General features: G+C 54.1%; 1 protein-coding gene across 7 annotated transcripts in view; it reads left to right on the top strand.

Annotated features, from left to right (window-relative positions):
- The first annotated feature begins 258 nt into the window (after positions 1–258).
- ACSL6 (acyl-CoA synthetase long chain family member 6) overlaps positions 259–14,897 on the top strand; it is a 57,910-nt gene continuing 43,271 nt past the window's right edge. For 3 of the 7 annotated variants that reach the window (XM_072840921.1, XM_072840922.1, XM_072840920.1), the window contains exon 1: positions 281–396. In XM_072840921.1, coding sequence (XP_072697022.1) covers positions 348–396 — 49 coding nt within the window. In that variant the 5' untranslated portion in view covers positions 281–347. Of the gene's footprint in view, positions 397–1,732; positions 1,844–9,859; positions 9,957–12,066; positions 12,233–14,897 lie in introns of those variants that run through there. The other 4 variants (XM_072840925.1, XM_072840923.1, XM_072840927.1 and 1 more) reach the window with 4 other exon arrangements.

The following is a 14,897-nucleotide window of genomic DNA, read 5'->3' as shown; positions in this document are numbered from 1 at the left end:
GCGGGAGGCGGGTCGGCGCGGCGCCGGCCCCTCCCCCCGGCCTCGGCGGTTCCGACGCGGCTCGCAGCGCGGGGGCCCCGGACCGGGCGGGCTGCGCGGCTGGCGCGGGGCTCGGGTGCGAGGCGCGCGCCGCGCCCTCCCCCTCCTGCCCGGACTCCGCAGCGGCGCGGGGCGGGGGGGCGCTGCGGAGCGGGCGGCGGCGGCGGCGGGCGGGGGCTAAAAATACCCGGCGGCGGCGGCGCGGCGACTGCTGGGGCTGCGGGGGGCGGGTGCGGGCGCGGGCGCGGGCGCGGGCGCGGGTGCGGGCCGGGAGGCCGTGCGGGCCAGGCCGAGCCCCGCTGACCGACATGCTGACCTTCTTCCTCGTCTCTGGGGGATCCCTCTGGCTGTTCGCGGGTAAGTGCCCGTCCTGTCCTCGTCCCGGACTCCCATCCCCGGCGCGCCGTGGGGTCTCGGCCCGGGTGGAAAAGAGCCCCCCGGTCCCCGCAAAGCCTCCAGCCCTGGCCCCCCCGGAGGAGCAGCTCGGTGTGCGGGAATGAGGGGCCTTGCTCTCAGGACCCCACGACCACCTAGCTCCGGTTCTCGCACCCTCGCCCCTGGGAGCCAGCACCGTCCCAACAGTGATCAGACTAGGCCGAGCCCACCCGACCCCAAAGGACGGACATGGTGCATCCTTGTCCATCCATCCCCAGTATCCAGAAACGTAGGGTGTTGGTCCCGGACGATCTGCTGCGGGTCCGAGGCGTAACCAGTACTGACCTGGGGCTTCCTGTCAGGGGTCTCCTCAAGACCCCTCACTGCCCACCCTTGAGCCAGAAATTTTCACCAGGTTTCTGTAAAAAGGTGTTCACCTGACTCCTTAGCTCTGCACAGTGCTTGTGTCCCCACTGCTCCCAGCCTGCTCCCCTCCCCCTCGCGGGAGTCAGCGACTCGCCCCTGCATTCTCTTAGGGCGCTATGGGGACCCTCTCTGAATCCCCGCCCAGCACTCCTCCCTCCTCCTCCCCAGCCACACACACACACACACACACACACACACACACACACACACACACACCTGGGGTCTCACCACAGGCCCATTCATCGACCAGTTCTGCTGCCTGCACCAGCCAGTCCCCTCTGAGAGACTCGGGTTCCTCCAGGGTATAATACCACTAAAGGGTCTCCACTTCCGGCTGCCCATGTGCAGATTTAAGGCTGATAAGGTATGTGAAATGTTTCGGAACCTTAAACCGGCCTCCAAAGGGCCCTAGTCCAGAGCAAAGACTATGAATGTTAATGTTTATAATTATTTCACATTCAAACTGCATCAGAGAAAGTAATAAGGGTTCTTTTTGAGCCAAAGAGGGGAAGCCGACCCTTTTGAGATCCTTACCTGAAACTTTAAATATATTATTCAAAATTCACAGCAAATAGTAGGAGTTTCGTGGTGCTTTCCCTTTCTAACTGAGGTTCAGAGGTTAATTGACTTGCCCAGTGTGACATGGGTAGTATCTGGCAGAGTGGGATCTAATGTGAGGTTTTAATTGATCAATCATTGCTAAGTGCATGGGGGTATCAGGCCTGAACCTTGAGAATTGGTGGGCCAGGTAATCACCACCACCACCACCACCACCACCACCACCACCACCACCCCTACCTCCAACGCCCCCCTCCCCCCACTGCCCTGAGTTGGGCCACAGGGACACTTCCCCTGAGCAGGGGAGTGAGTGAGGCCTCTCTAATCCCTTCAGCTCCCTAAGCTCCTTCTGTCTGCTGGTGTCTGAGGACAGGCTGTGCAGGGCCACTCTGGGCCTGACGTGCTCATCCAGCAGGCAAGATCTGGACTAGAGCTGGGATCACAGGTAAGAGGCAGAAGTTACCAAAATAATGATAAGGTTGATGATGGTGATAGGAACAGCCCCCATTTATTGGGTGGTGGTCTCAGGGCCTTTCCCTAGTGCCAGGACGCTTTGCTCTACCTGTAGTCAGCCCTCACCTGGCCATGGGTCCAAGGGCAGCTCTCTGGAACCCTGGAACCTTGGTCTTCTGCAGCTACAGGGAGTTAGTTGTCTGGAGACTGCAGGGCCACATGTGCCAGGCGTAATCAGCAGCCTTTGAGAAAAAGCCTCTCACAGTATTGGGTCCTTGTCTGAAATTGGGCTTTGGCAGACCCTGACTCAAAGTGGCCTTCTGTCCTGCTTCCTTGTGGAACAATTCCCAAAGTGATCATATGCCTCCCCGAATGGGATGGTACAGAGGCCTTGGAGTGGTCAGGGAAGGAGACTCTTGGTGCAGGTGGCAGCTGTTTCCATACAGGGCAAGCTTCTCAGTGCAAATAGGAAATTACTCAAAGATGCCACACTTGGTGCAAAAGTTAGAGACTGAGTAGTGATTATTTGATGGAATACCCCATACATGTATGGGGGCATTCCCAGATTGTGTGTCCACCTTGTTTGGGACTTTGCCCAGACCTCAGCCTTTCTCTGGGGAGAAAGAGAACCCTAGGCTAAGACTGACAACACATTCGGCCTGGTAATTTCCAGGGTCCCTAGGCAGCTGTCAGATAAATACCTTTGGCTCAGCTAGAAACAGGACATGGCCCTCAAGGTGATGTCACTCTTTAGTAGAGTTATGTGCTTTTCCCACCCATTCTGGCCTTAAGGAGACAAGGGCTGCCCCGCAAGGGACTGCCGGGAGAGGTTGATATGAAGGGTAGGAGGAAGCTACCTGGAGGAAGAACTGTCTGTCTGGGGGAGGTAGCCATGTGCTCTGAGCCCTAGAAGAACAAGAGCTGCATCTGTCCTATTCCCCACTGAAGAGGCCATCACTGAATCCTGGGCCAACCCAGATTCCACCTGTGTGCTGCATAGTAAGCAAAGGAACAAAGAAAATAGATCTGAGTCAGATGCTGAACCTGGCCTGGGGAAAATATGGTTGGTCTCAGTGCCATGAGCATTCAGAGGACCGTGGGAGCAATGGACTGGCACTCCTGCCTGGCCATATGGCACCGTAGGGCAAAGTAGAAAGAGGCACTGCCCTTAGTGGATGAATTTCTGAAAGGGCGTCGTTCCTTGAGGGTTGGACAGCCCCATGACCTTGGACAATATCCATTCTGCTCAACCATATACCTGACCATTGGTGTCATCTTGATAAGGTTTCTGCAGCATACAGGGATGTTTGTCAGAAGCAGATAGGCCAAACTCCAGGTAGAGAAAGTCAAGCCAGAAAAGGTGTACAGGATGAATTGTGGGGAGTGGGTCTTCAGAGTCTTGTGCTCCTGGAGCCTAGGTTGTGGGAGAAGGATGGAGTCTGGATAGCAGAGGATTCTGGAGGAAAGGGTGTTCTGCAGAGGAGCTCTCCGTTTACCTGCAGTAGCCAGGCTGCGCCAGCAGGGGGAGACTGGTAGAGCGCAGAGAGGCTGTTGATGTTTTGGATAAGATTTAGATGTGCCTGTGGTCGAGGCTGGGCTCCTGGAAGGGAAAGTAGGAGGCCCAAGCTGTGACCCTGGGGAATGGGAGCTGGCCCGGGTGGCAGAGACTGGTGTGGCAGCCATCTGGCTGTAAGTGTCTTGAGACAGGTGCAGACTTGTACAGCCTGGTTTAGTTCAGCCCTGTCAAATCTTCACCTGATTCCAGGCTCCCATTAGGGTGGAAGACTAGTGTGAGATCTGGAGCCATTTCAGGGGACCCAAGAAAGCACTTATGGTCCTGACACATTGTGGAGCTGCAGGCAGAACACCTGAGGGCATGCCTTACAAAAGAAAATTTAGATTTGTACCTAGTGCACTGCCCCATGGGAGAATTCTGACCTCAGCACCTTATCTTCTTCCCCAGCCTGTGGTAGGGTACATGGGTCCTACCAGTGACAGCACACAGACACCAGAGGGCGTCAGAACCTGGCCATTGAGCTATCTGGCTGGTTTTCTGTCCCACGTGATTATAAGGGCTCTTAGGTTGACCTTCAGAAGACTGACTTAGGCTTGGCTACAGGCCCCAATGGGACCCAGGGCTGTCCCATACACATAGCAAGCAGGATAAGTGAGCATAAGGTTCTGACTTGTTTGCAAAAAGGCAAAAATTACTGGTGTTTGTGTAGCACAAGCTGTACTTTGTAATTAGCCATGTAATTAGCCTGGTACATAGTAGGCGCTCAAATATTCATTGAATGAACTACTGTGGGAGGGGGGTTGTTTTAAGGGCGGGGGGAATCTTGTTATAAATGTACTGATTTGACTGCTGTTTCTCTGAGCACCTACCAGGCCAAGCACAATATTCTACAATTCCCTAAGCTTTCATTTAATCTTTCCCACAACACTGTGGTGCTGTTAATGATCCCCATTTAATAGATGAGTCATTGAGACTCAGGGATGTTCAGAGGGAAAGCAGCTCCTAAGAGTTATGAGCCAGACCATGCTCTCAGACTTTCAGTCCAGGGAGGGACCACCAGTATGAGCAGCCAGGGCCTGAGCCCTCCAGCAGGCTTGTCAGTGGGCACAAGCAAGGGAGTGGTCTTTTCAAATGGAGAGGGTTTAAAGAGAGGACAGGCATAAAGTGCCAAGGGCAGGGCTAGCACACAGGAAGGGTCCTCTTAATTGTTAACTTGAGCTAGGTTTTCCTTAAAGTAGCTTCAGGGTTCTGACATGCAGAAAGGGAGTAGGGAAACAAGGCATTCCAGGCAGAAGGACCAGTATAAGGAACGACTGGTTGTAGGAGTGAAGGAAATCTAGGGACACTCTGCTTGACCAGTGAGGTCACCAGGGCTGGATTCTGCAGGCCCTAGGATACCAGCCCGGGCAGCCTGGGCTTTGTTCCATCTAGTGGCTACGTCAAAGAAACAGCCCAAACTGGGCATGTGGGTGACCAAGGTGACACTACCCCTATGCTCCATATACCACATGCATTGCCTAGTGGCACCTTATCCACTGACTGCAGTTGTTGGCTTCCTATACTGTGATCTCCTAGAGGGCGGGACCAGAGTTTCTCCCGTGTGCTCCCCAGTCCAGGCCAGGCACAGTGTGTACCAGTATTTATTGCATAAATTAATGAAATGAAGAATTCTGTGAGAACAATTTATTTTAATAATGATGTGTTTTATAAGCTGTTTTCTTATAAAAAGCTAATCACAAATTGATTAGCAAATAACAGAATTTGAATGTGCTCCTACTAGATGCCAGGCTCTATGGCCAGCTGGGGGTGATGGCAATGTGGTAGATGCAGTGTGTGTGTTGGGGGGGAAGCAGATGTGAACTCCTTGCAGGCAGGACAGGTTATGCCTTCCCTGGGGAACCTTAGTGCTAAGACCCCAGAACAGAAGGAGGTACTCCAAAAGTATTTGCTGAAAGAAGAAGGAAAGCAAGAAGGAAAGAAGATGAAACCCATCACTACTGGTGATTGGTTTTGTAGAAGATATTCTATTCTGGGGGCAAGGTCCTTTTGTATCCTTAGAGCTCCGGTAGGCTGGGAGCTCTGGCCTAGCAGAGCAGGGAGCAGGTCCCAGCCTGAGTCCCCAGCTCACTGGATGGGCCGGTGTGATGACCCCATTTTCTGCCTTGGTCTGACCAGAGTCCTCACTACTCACTCATTGAGCCTCACGGGTGCCACTTTGGGCCGTTAGGGTGTCCTTCAGGATGCCCAGGCTGGTCTCCCACCATTGTTTGCCTGCTCTGGAAGCCAGTAGTGGGTGAGTCATTCCCAGAATTGGTTCCTTTTTGTGGCTTCTGATTCGTTTGAGGCTTGGGGGTTTGTGACAGGCAGAAGTAGAAAGATGGGAAGTGGGTTGGGACAAATTCTGAACCAAGCTGAGCTGTGTGTTCTGAGGGAAGTTACTATCCTAGAGCCTGTAATCTCAGAGCCTGAAGGATTTTGAATCCCAAGAAGTCCCACCTGTGCTTACTCACCTGCTCTGCCTGGAGACATCTTTCCTCTCCCGACAGCTAGTCCAGGCATTTAGCTGGGAGTGTCTGTGGAGAATCGAGAAAGCTAGCCTCTGATTTCCTATCTGCCCATTCAGGCCTGCGTTCTGAGAGAGCTATCTTCTGAGGGCTTTAGAGCAAGAAGCGAGGTCAGGATGGTGCCAGTGAGGGAATAGTCAGCATCTCCACTTTCTGACCCCGGGATAAGCAAATCCGAATGATACCCATTGGAGCCAGGAACAGACCCAGTGATAGACGGCTGTTGGAGAGAAGGGAGATGACAGGCAGGCCCAGGTGGAATGGGCAGCTCTGGGGCCAAGATCATTAACCGACCCCAGGAACCCTGCCCTGTTCCCAGCACACAGTATCTGCCTGGACCACCAGCACAGCAGGTGGATCTCAAGGAACCAAACAGGACTCAGCCCTAATACAAAGCCCTGTGTTTCCCTCCAACTTGTGGATTGTTGTTGGGGCTGAGTATCTCCAATCAGACGCCTGACCTCTGCCTTAGCCTTGGCTATAGACCACTGTAGGCTGTGACTGCAGATCCTGTCAAGTAGGTAGAAGGGTCACTGGGAGGGACAGTGAGGTCAATCAGAGATTGGATGGCAAGGCGACACAGCAAGGACAGTCAGAGGTCAGGGAAGGTAGTTGGAGGTGGGGCGGCAGGGTGGAATACGGGCCTCCCAGGGAGATTAGATAGGGAGGTTAGCTGGCCAGAGGCTGGATATTGAGGCTCCAGAGGCCAGTGAGAGGAAGGCAGTTACCAACATGGAGAGGAGGGCCTCACTGAGACCCATCTTAGCCTGCAGTGACCCCTGAACTTTGGAAGGAGCCATGCTTCTGGCACCTCTGCTATGGTCCCTAGAAGTGGGACTGTCTGAAGCCACTAACCCCAGGACCCTGCTTAGTGTCTGGCAAACTTCAGTGTTAATGGTGATAGTAACTTCCAGCAGATGATTTGGATGTGGCTCTCTAGGGGACACTCTCAGCTCACCCATACTTAGCACCCCTCCCTCCCTGCCTGCAGGCTCTCTCCACAAGCCTTGCTGTACCTGGAGTGGTAGAAAGAAAGGGAGGACAGAGCTTCTGGCCAGCGAGCTGGTGGGAGGTGGGGGTATGTATGTCCCTGATCTCCTTACCACAGGTCTGATATCAGGAGAGGCTGTGACCCGGGAATCACCCTTTCCATCTGTACTGAAGTGTCCTTTTGCCTCCCCTTCCTCCTCCTCCTCCTCTGCATCCTGTTCCTCCCAGAAGGAACTCCATTAAACACTCTCAGACATGCCTGGCTTCTTGGCTTCATGGGTGCACCGTGTAGCCCCAGTCTATAGAAGGGAGACCTGTGGTGGGACCAGCAGTGGATGCTCATCCAAGATGGGCATTTTCTTTGGGCTGAGAAGCTGACTGGGCCTGTTTCCCTTGGATAGCAGGGAATCTGCAGAGCATCCTCTAGACCTCCGATTGGTTCTGAATCAGTTCCTGAACTGGTTTTGTTCTAGCTTTCTCCTCAGGCTAAACCATCATGTGTGTGTTTGAGATCTCCCAGTGTCACTATCTCCAGTTAATGGGAGTCTGAGTAGCATCCATACTTCATAGGGTACAAGATCTGTGCTGTAGATAAAAGACAACTTTTGGTGATGTTCAGGTGTCAGAAAAGCAGCATTTCCGGTCTCTGGAAGTCTGAACAAAATTGAAGTCTGGTCTTGTCGTGGGGCCTGCTTTGAGGATGGAATCCAAACCCTGGAGTGTCCCAGAAGCTTGTGATTTCGCACACTGGGTCTGGGTTACCAGGAACCCCACCCACAGCTTGAGGGCGCTTTTAGCAGCAGCAGCAGCAGCAGCACCAGCACCCTGCAAGCCAGGCTGAGGATGCTCGTGGTCTCCGTTCTTACAAGCCCTCTCTGTGTGCTGCAAGGTCTTTTGTTTACCATCACATTTTTCTTCCTTTTTCTTTCTCCATATTTAACCACCATCAACACCATGAGAATTACCAGCGGTGTTCCCTCATATTTAAAAGATGGTGACCTCAGACCCAGCCATTTCTATTTTGGCAACGGGCAGAAAACCAGCAGAGCCTCAGAATCACTGAGTTGATCACTATCAACCAGTTCCACTTCTTGATACCACCCACCCTGACCTGACATACTGTTCTCCTGGGGGCCACAGAGGCCTCTGGCTCCTTCTGGAAAGGTGGTGGGTTCAGGAAGAATCCAAGTGATGGGTGCTCTCGGTGGGTCAGTGTGAACAACGTCCAACAGCCTTGCCAGGCCAGCCAGGACCTCGTTTTGCTTGAGTCTGAAAGAGATTTTTGTTTTCTGGTGAGAACAGCCCCAGTCTGGCGCCGGAGCCAGCAGCAGGAATACAAACCCTTTCATGTGACAGCCCCAGAGTGGAAAGATACAGCACCAGGCCCTCCCCTGCACTCCTCGGGAGGCGGGTATTTGCATATTCCCCATTCATCCTGGCCTTGAAAAGGAGGCCTGAGTTCTCAATGCTCCCTGCCCAGCTGAGGGCTGGGCTGCTTGAGCCTGGCATTAACCCTGTGGACACCATAGCCCCTCATGGGCCAGAGAACAGGACTTGGCAGGTGCAGGGCAGCAAGAGACAGCTGCTGTGTGGCCCTGGCCTCCAGAGGGATGATTCGGGAGGTGGCAGGGTCCCACTGACAAGCATGGCCTTCTGCTGAACTGAGTAAAACTCAGATTTGTTTCTTTTTGTGGCATTCAGAAAAGGAACATTGTCAGAGTACAAGGAAGCCAGGAAATTAAGCTGTTTATCAAATTTTCCAGAAAATTTACCTCTAACCAAAGGCCAAACTTTCTTCTCTGCTCATTGTCTATCCTGTGGGGGGGAAGAAAACAAAAACAAAAACAAAAAAACATAAAAAAAAACAAACAGTGGCACTTAGAATGGTTGGGAGGGAGACTTGTGGGCTCCTGGCTGTAGCCCCAGTCCCTTGGTTAGGGATCTAGAGGCACAGCTTGCCCAGGGCACTTTTGCTTCTTAAAACCCCAGGTGCTAGGAGCTGGTGGGTTCTTGTAGCCTATGGCTGTGACCCCGAAGGCACGAGGCCTATACACAGTCCCATGACAGTCTTTTCTCTTCAGCAGCCACGTGCTGTCCCTCCAGCCTCAGCTCACTGTCCCTTTCCTCAATGCAGCCAGACTCCTGCCTCTTTCCTAAGAGCCTCAACATCTTACAAGTTCTTCCTACGGCTTACCAACCCACTTCCATCACTGTGTCCCCTTCTCAGAACACTCCTTCCCATCCGATTCTGCTTCCCTCCTTGCTCCGCATCCCTGTCTCAGGATGCATCTTGGGTTCTGTCTTTTGTGTGTTTGTTTTTCTTGGGCAAGGTGTCCTCGGATGCTCCAGAGTGAACAGGCAGGCAAGCAAAACCCTCTCTTTTTCCCCCTACCTCCATGACCACAACCATATCTTAGCAGGACCCACATCTGGTGCAGCAGCCGCCGCAGTGAGCTCTAAGACCCTGGTCCTGCCAGGAGTGGCCTGTAGGCCCTTGGGCTTGAGCCTGTAAGTTTTGCTGTGTGTTCTCAGTTGGGGCTGGTGACGGAAACAAATCACTGGTTCTGAGGCCAGGACACTGACAGTCCTAAAACGTACTGGCTGGGAGGGGAAAGGATCAAGTTGCAGCCACAGGATTTGGCTCCCTGCACAGTGGGGCCTGGCCAGGGGTGTCCCTCTGTTCTTGTGGCACTGGTGACCCTCACCAGCATCCCCAAGTCCTCCTGCTGTCCTCGGACTTGGTGAAAGGAAGGACAGTGAGCCTCATCCTCACCATCACCCTGGCTGTTGCATTCTGTAAATATTGCCAAAGGGAGTGCTGCCTCTGATGCACCTCTTTGCTCTGAAATTTTAGTTGGGCCTGATTTGTGGTGAGGACAACATTTATCTCCAAGCTTATGAAAGACACTGTGTTTCTGTTTGCTCCTCTGTCCTCAAGGTTACTTGTATTTTTAAAGTTCCTGAAAGTGTCCTTTGAGCCTGGCTTCCCAGTGTTATCAGGAGTGTGGGCCCATGTTCCCTGACTGGGGCTTTGGGTGAGTAGGGTTCTTTAGAGGTGCTGGTGTGGTAGGGGGGTAAGCAGGGAGGTATCAGAGGGCAGTGAGGCTGCTTCCTGGATGAAACGAATTACTAAAGGGAGGCATGTGCAGGGTGAGTCCAGGCTAGTTGGTACAGGTGGCCCTGTACAGGGTTCAGGCACAGCCAACCGTAGGTGGGCTTTTCCACATTGAAGAGGCTTAATTGAACCCTCAGAGTGATCATCAGGCTTCTTGGGGAAGCTCGGCAGGTGAGTCGCTGTGTAACCCAGCAACCTGCATCCCAGCCTCTCAGGGGATGTGCCGTGGGTCTCACCTGGCAGTTCCCCAGTTGGGGAGGCCCTAGGCCCCATGTCTGCCCCAATCATCTGTGGTTCTGTGACTAATTAAAACCCAAGAGGACGGTGGAAAGAAAACCTCTCTCTCACAGTAGAGACGAGCATGATTATCGGTGAGCATGGGGTGGATAGTGGACCAGTGGTGGGCTGCCGTGTTTGCGTGTCTACATGTCAGGGTCACACAGGGATGATGATGAGAGCTGGCCTTTTCTTGACCTAGGGACCGAGCCACACCCTTCCCGGGACAGAGTGTCTGCTGAGGCTCTGTGTCCCCGGCACCCTGTGTGGTTTTCCATCAGCCAGGATCTTGGTTGTGGCTGTTGAATTTCCTGCTCTAAAAGCTGCCCTGAGAAGCAATAAAGGAAGATTTTTGTCTTATTTTAAAACATTTCTGAAGATGCCTAGGGAAAAGTAAGGGTCCTGCCAAGAAGGAAGAGGTAGGAGCTTTGTGAGCTGGAGGTGGGTCCTTAGGCATTCGTGTATTTTAAAGCCTCCTTGGGTGGATTGGAGGAGGCTATGGCCCCGGGGCCCAGGTAAGCTCCTGCTAAATTCCAGGAGAGGGCTGCTGAGGCAGGAAGCTCTCCTCCTGGCCTGCCCCCAGGTGAGGAGCTGAGCAGGCGAGGCTACATACATCAGCCCCAGGGAAAGTATTGAAAGGCCTCTTGGGCTCCAGACTCGCCAAGCAGGTTGTGCACATGACCCCTTAAGAGGGAGTCAGAGCCCTGGACTGTGGTGTGGGACAGTCCTGCTGCTGAGGAGGTAGGTCGGATTTGGGCGGATGGTGGCCCCGGTATTGGCCAACTTGGAAGCACCAGTCGTGGGTAGGGCCTGGAGGGTGGTGAGCTGACTACTGTGGCCTGGATTTGCATTTTACTCTTCAGTAGTGGTCACCATGTTCTCACTGTGTGCTCAGCCACATGCTGGTCACAAAAATAGGAGTATGACATGGCCATATCTGATGCCCACCCCCACGCCTTATCCTCTGGAGACAGACCTTGCAGGAGTGAGGCCCTGGGAATTCCTGGGACCTCTGATCTTGGTATATCTCCCAGAGGTGCTAAGAGAGTTCAGAGCTCAGCTTTGATCCCAACAGGCCAGGATGTGGATTCTGGGTTCAAGATGGCCAGTCTCTGGTAAGCCAGGAAACAGTATCTCTAACGGCAGACATTAGGGACGGGCTGGTGTGCTAGCCTAGGGTCTTACAGGGGAGACAAGCCAATGTCTTCCACCTGCCAACCCTGATCCTTATTCTGGAGTGTCCAGAGCATCTCTAAGCAGATGTTTTATCGGGGACTGTGTCCAGTTTCCTTCCTCTCCCCAAGTAGACAGGTTGTGACCTTGTGGTGAGGAGTCAAGGGGTAGAGGCAGCCCCTGAGAGGGGGGTACAGGTGGAGTCTCCTGGGCCTCCAAATGCCTTGCTCAAGCCAGAGAGCTGGCATCCCTACCCCCACTCCCTACTACTTCCTACCACTTCCACCACTCACGCCTGCTGCAGGTCCCCAGCCCCTGCCTGAAGCTCTGGCTTCTCATCGGTGTCGCAGATGGACGTGTAAAGAGGCTTTGTCCTTAAGCAACCCATTTGGCAAACCCTGTCCTGAAATGAAGACAGGATGGGGGTGGGGGGAGAAGCAGCGAACGGAGCTCGGAGCTCCGCGGCCGGCAGAGTGGGGGTTAAGGCGGGTTGCTGGCTCTAAGCTGATCTGAGCCAGAGCTACCCCGCGTGCAGATGGAGGGGGGGCCGGCAACTCCTCATAGAGCTGTTCTGTGCTCAGGTCCTGGCCAGACCTGCTCCCACGGCCGCCAGGGAGCCTCCGCCACCTCCGCTAACGCCTCCACCGCCACCCGGCTTCTCGGAGCAGGCGGCTGTTGCCATCCGCTGTCCCCAGGGGCAGACTTGGGGCAGGGCCTTCGCCACTTTTGTGCTTTGCTCAAGATGTGGTAAGCTCTCTCCCTGAGCCCCACACGCCCTTTATAAAGGGAGGCTGGTACTGGTGGGGTCAGTTCAGCCGCCTCCCCAGTGCCAGGAGCCCTCTGGAAAGGTAGGGTGTCACTGCATGTACTTTGGCAAGTGAACTTTGAGCCCTTTTGGCTGGCAAAGAGATGGAGTAACTGCTTTAGCTAACTACCGCCTACCGAGTGTTTCACTTACTGTGTGATTGGCACCACATTCTCTGTCCATGAGCTTCTTGGAGGAGAGGCCCAGAGGGGTAAAGTGACTTGTCCAAGGTCATACGGCTCTCAAGAGTCTGAGTCAAGATTGACACCAGGTCAATGCAGCACCAGAACTCACCTTTGGGCCCTCTCCCTAGCTTCTTTGCTGGGGACCCTGGTCCCTGGGAGAGGGGGTGATTTTCTTTTTGAAGCTTATCATTGGGAGTTGAGGATGGTCTTTAATGATCTGGTGGCTTGCCTTGCACCTGCCTACCATTTCTGAACTCCTCAGAGATTTTCAGAGACTCAGAACCTCACTGCAAGAAGCCCCACCCCGCTCCAGGCTGATATACAAGGAACCTGGGTGATTTTAAACGACGGTAAGGATCTGAGGGTCGTGGAGTCTTCTGGTACCAGCAGGATGAGTTGGACATTTGTCCTAAGGTAGTACGGAGCTAGATAAGGTCTTTGTGTAGTTGCATGACATGGTCATGTCTGTGTGCCAGGAAAATAACCTTGGTATCAGCGTAAGCACCAGTTAGTGCAGAGATGCCAGTGAGGAGGCGGGTGTGGGAGATTGGACTGCACCTGGTGGTGGCTGGACCAGGCTGGGAGCTGTGGGGGTGAAGAGGAATAGTTTCTTTTGAGAGATATTTAGGAGGTGGCCCTTGCAGAGCCATCTAGCTAGGTTGTGAAGGTCTAAGGCGCTGCGGTTAGGAGGCTGGGTCAGCAGAGTGTTCTTGGAGCCAAGCTCCAGGCCTGTGCTCTGGGGCTCTACCTCCGCCACCCTGCTACCGTGGTGCCAGTGTGCTTCCCGCCAGGGTCTCTTTCCTCCCATTCTCTCCCTTCTTACGCTCTGACAGCTCTGCCTCTCATCAACTACCTTCCCTGTGTGCCCTGACTCAGTGGAAGACATAGTATGGTGGGGGAACCCCAGGCTCCTAGCCTGTACCACCAGGTGGTATTCTGAACTGTTCTGTGTGGGAGGAGAAAAAGGCAAGGGATATGCCAGAGGAGAGACTAGTTCGGCTGAGGGCGGCGTCCTCCTTCGAGGTGGATATTTACAAACACTGCAGCTCACTTGGCAACAGGGCACCACTGATCCCCTTGGGCACTGCCCACCCCCCCACCCATGTCCCATGCCACTGCAACCAGGAGAGCCTCCTGGGGCTTGGGAGGAGGCAGCTATTGGTGGCACCCCAGGGACCCCTGAGCATCACCCTAGTTCAACAGAGAGGGAGTGAAGGTCAAAGTAGGCCAAGGCCCTGGGAAATAATGAAGTGAGACCAGACTCCCAGGCCTAGGCTCTACTTTGCCCCTTGCCAAGGGTTTGGTGGCCTCGGTTGGCTCTCAGGCCCATGTCCTCAGAAGACCTGAGTTTGTAGCTCTGCCCTGCAGTGGCTCCCAGGTCTGAAGGGAACCTCGGGGTATATGCAGGCAGCCCTGACTATGTCTGAGAAGACTGGCAAGATAGAGGCGTGATGCAGCATACTACTGATTCTTTTGGTTGCTGCCCACTAGGCAGAGGTGCAGGCCCAACCTGAGGGGAAGAATAGTCAAGCCCTTTCTGGAGAGAATGAGCCAGCCAGACAAGTGGGCTTTCTGGAGAGAAGGAGCCAGCCAGGAGAAGTTGGTGAGAGGGAGCCCACCCCTAGGATGTACATGGGGAAAAACAAGTGACAGGCCTGATGCTACATCATGGGCTCTGGTGGACAGCCCAGTGTCGGCAGGGGTGGGGTGGTGGTAGGTAGTAGGTGAGGTAGTGGTTTGGGAGGCTGCAGTCTGGGGTCTGGATTCTGCTCTCTGACTTGCTCCCAGTGTACCTGTGACTGGCAGGTACCTTCCTCAGTGGAGTCTGTGTTTCCACCTTGCAAGGGCTTCCCAGACACCAGGAATTGAGGAAGTTGAGACGGACCAGTTCTGTTCCTCCCTCTCCTGGGCACTATGATGCTTTGGTGACTTCTGAGAGCTCATGTACCTAGTAGACCAGCCTCTCAGACTTGTGGCACTGACCTTTGTACAAGATTTCCTGGGCTCGGACTTAATTTCCTGAGTGGAATTTCAGCTGGTGAAGTGCTCCCTGCTTTCTCTCTCTCTCTCTCAGCTCTAGCCTTTGTGTGATTCTTCCCTCTGCTCAGGACACTCCTTTCCTCTTTGTCTTCTGTCTCAGCACCAGTATGACTCCCTGCCAGCAGCCTGTCCTGACTCCCCATACCTGAGTCAGGTACCTTCTTCTGCTCCCCATGCTTGATCACAGCCCAGACCGCACAGCACAGCACTGCCCCCTCCTTCATGTGTCTTTTTCATGGGACTGAGGGCAGACCCTCATCTGGCTTATCCCAGGGGCCAGCCCTGGGCCAGACGAGAGCAGCGACCACGTGAGGGTTTGCCCAGTGAATGGGGTTTGGGTAGGTGGATGGATGGCTTGACCCTTCTGGGCTGTGCTCTGTGA

This window comes from Canis lupus, chromosome 10 (genome assembly GCF_048164855.1).
Source record: "Canis lupus baileyi chromosome 10, mCanLup2.hap1, whole genome shotgun sequence".
Lineage (NCBI taxonomy): Eukaryota > Metazoa > Chordata > Mammalia > Carnivora > Canidae > Canis > Canis lupus.
Note: the sequence above shows the minus strand (reverse complement) of the source record. Positions and strands in the feature narration are given on the sequence as shown.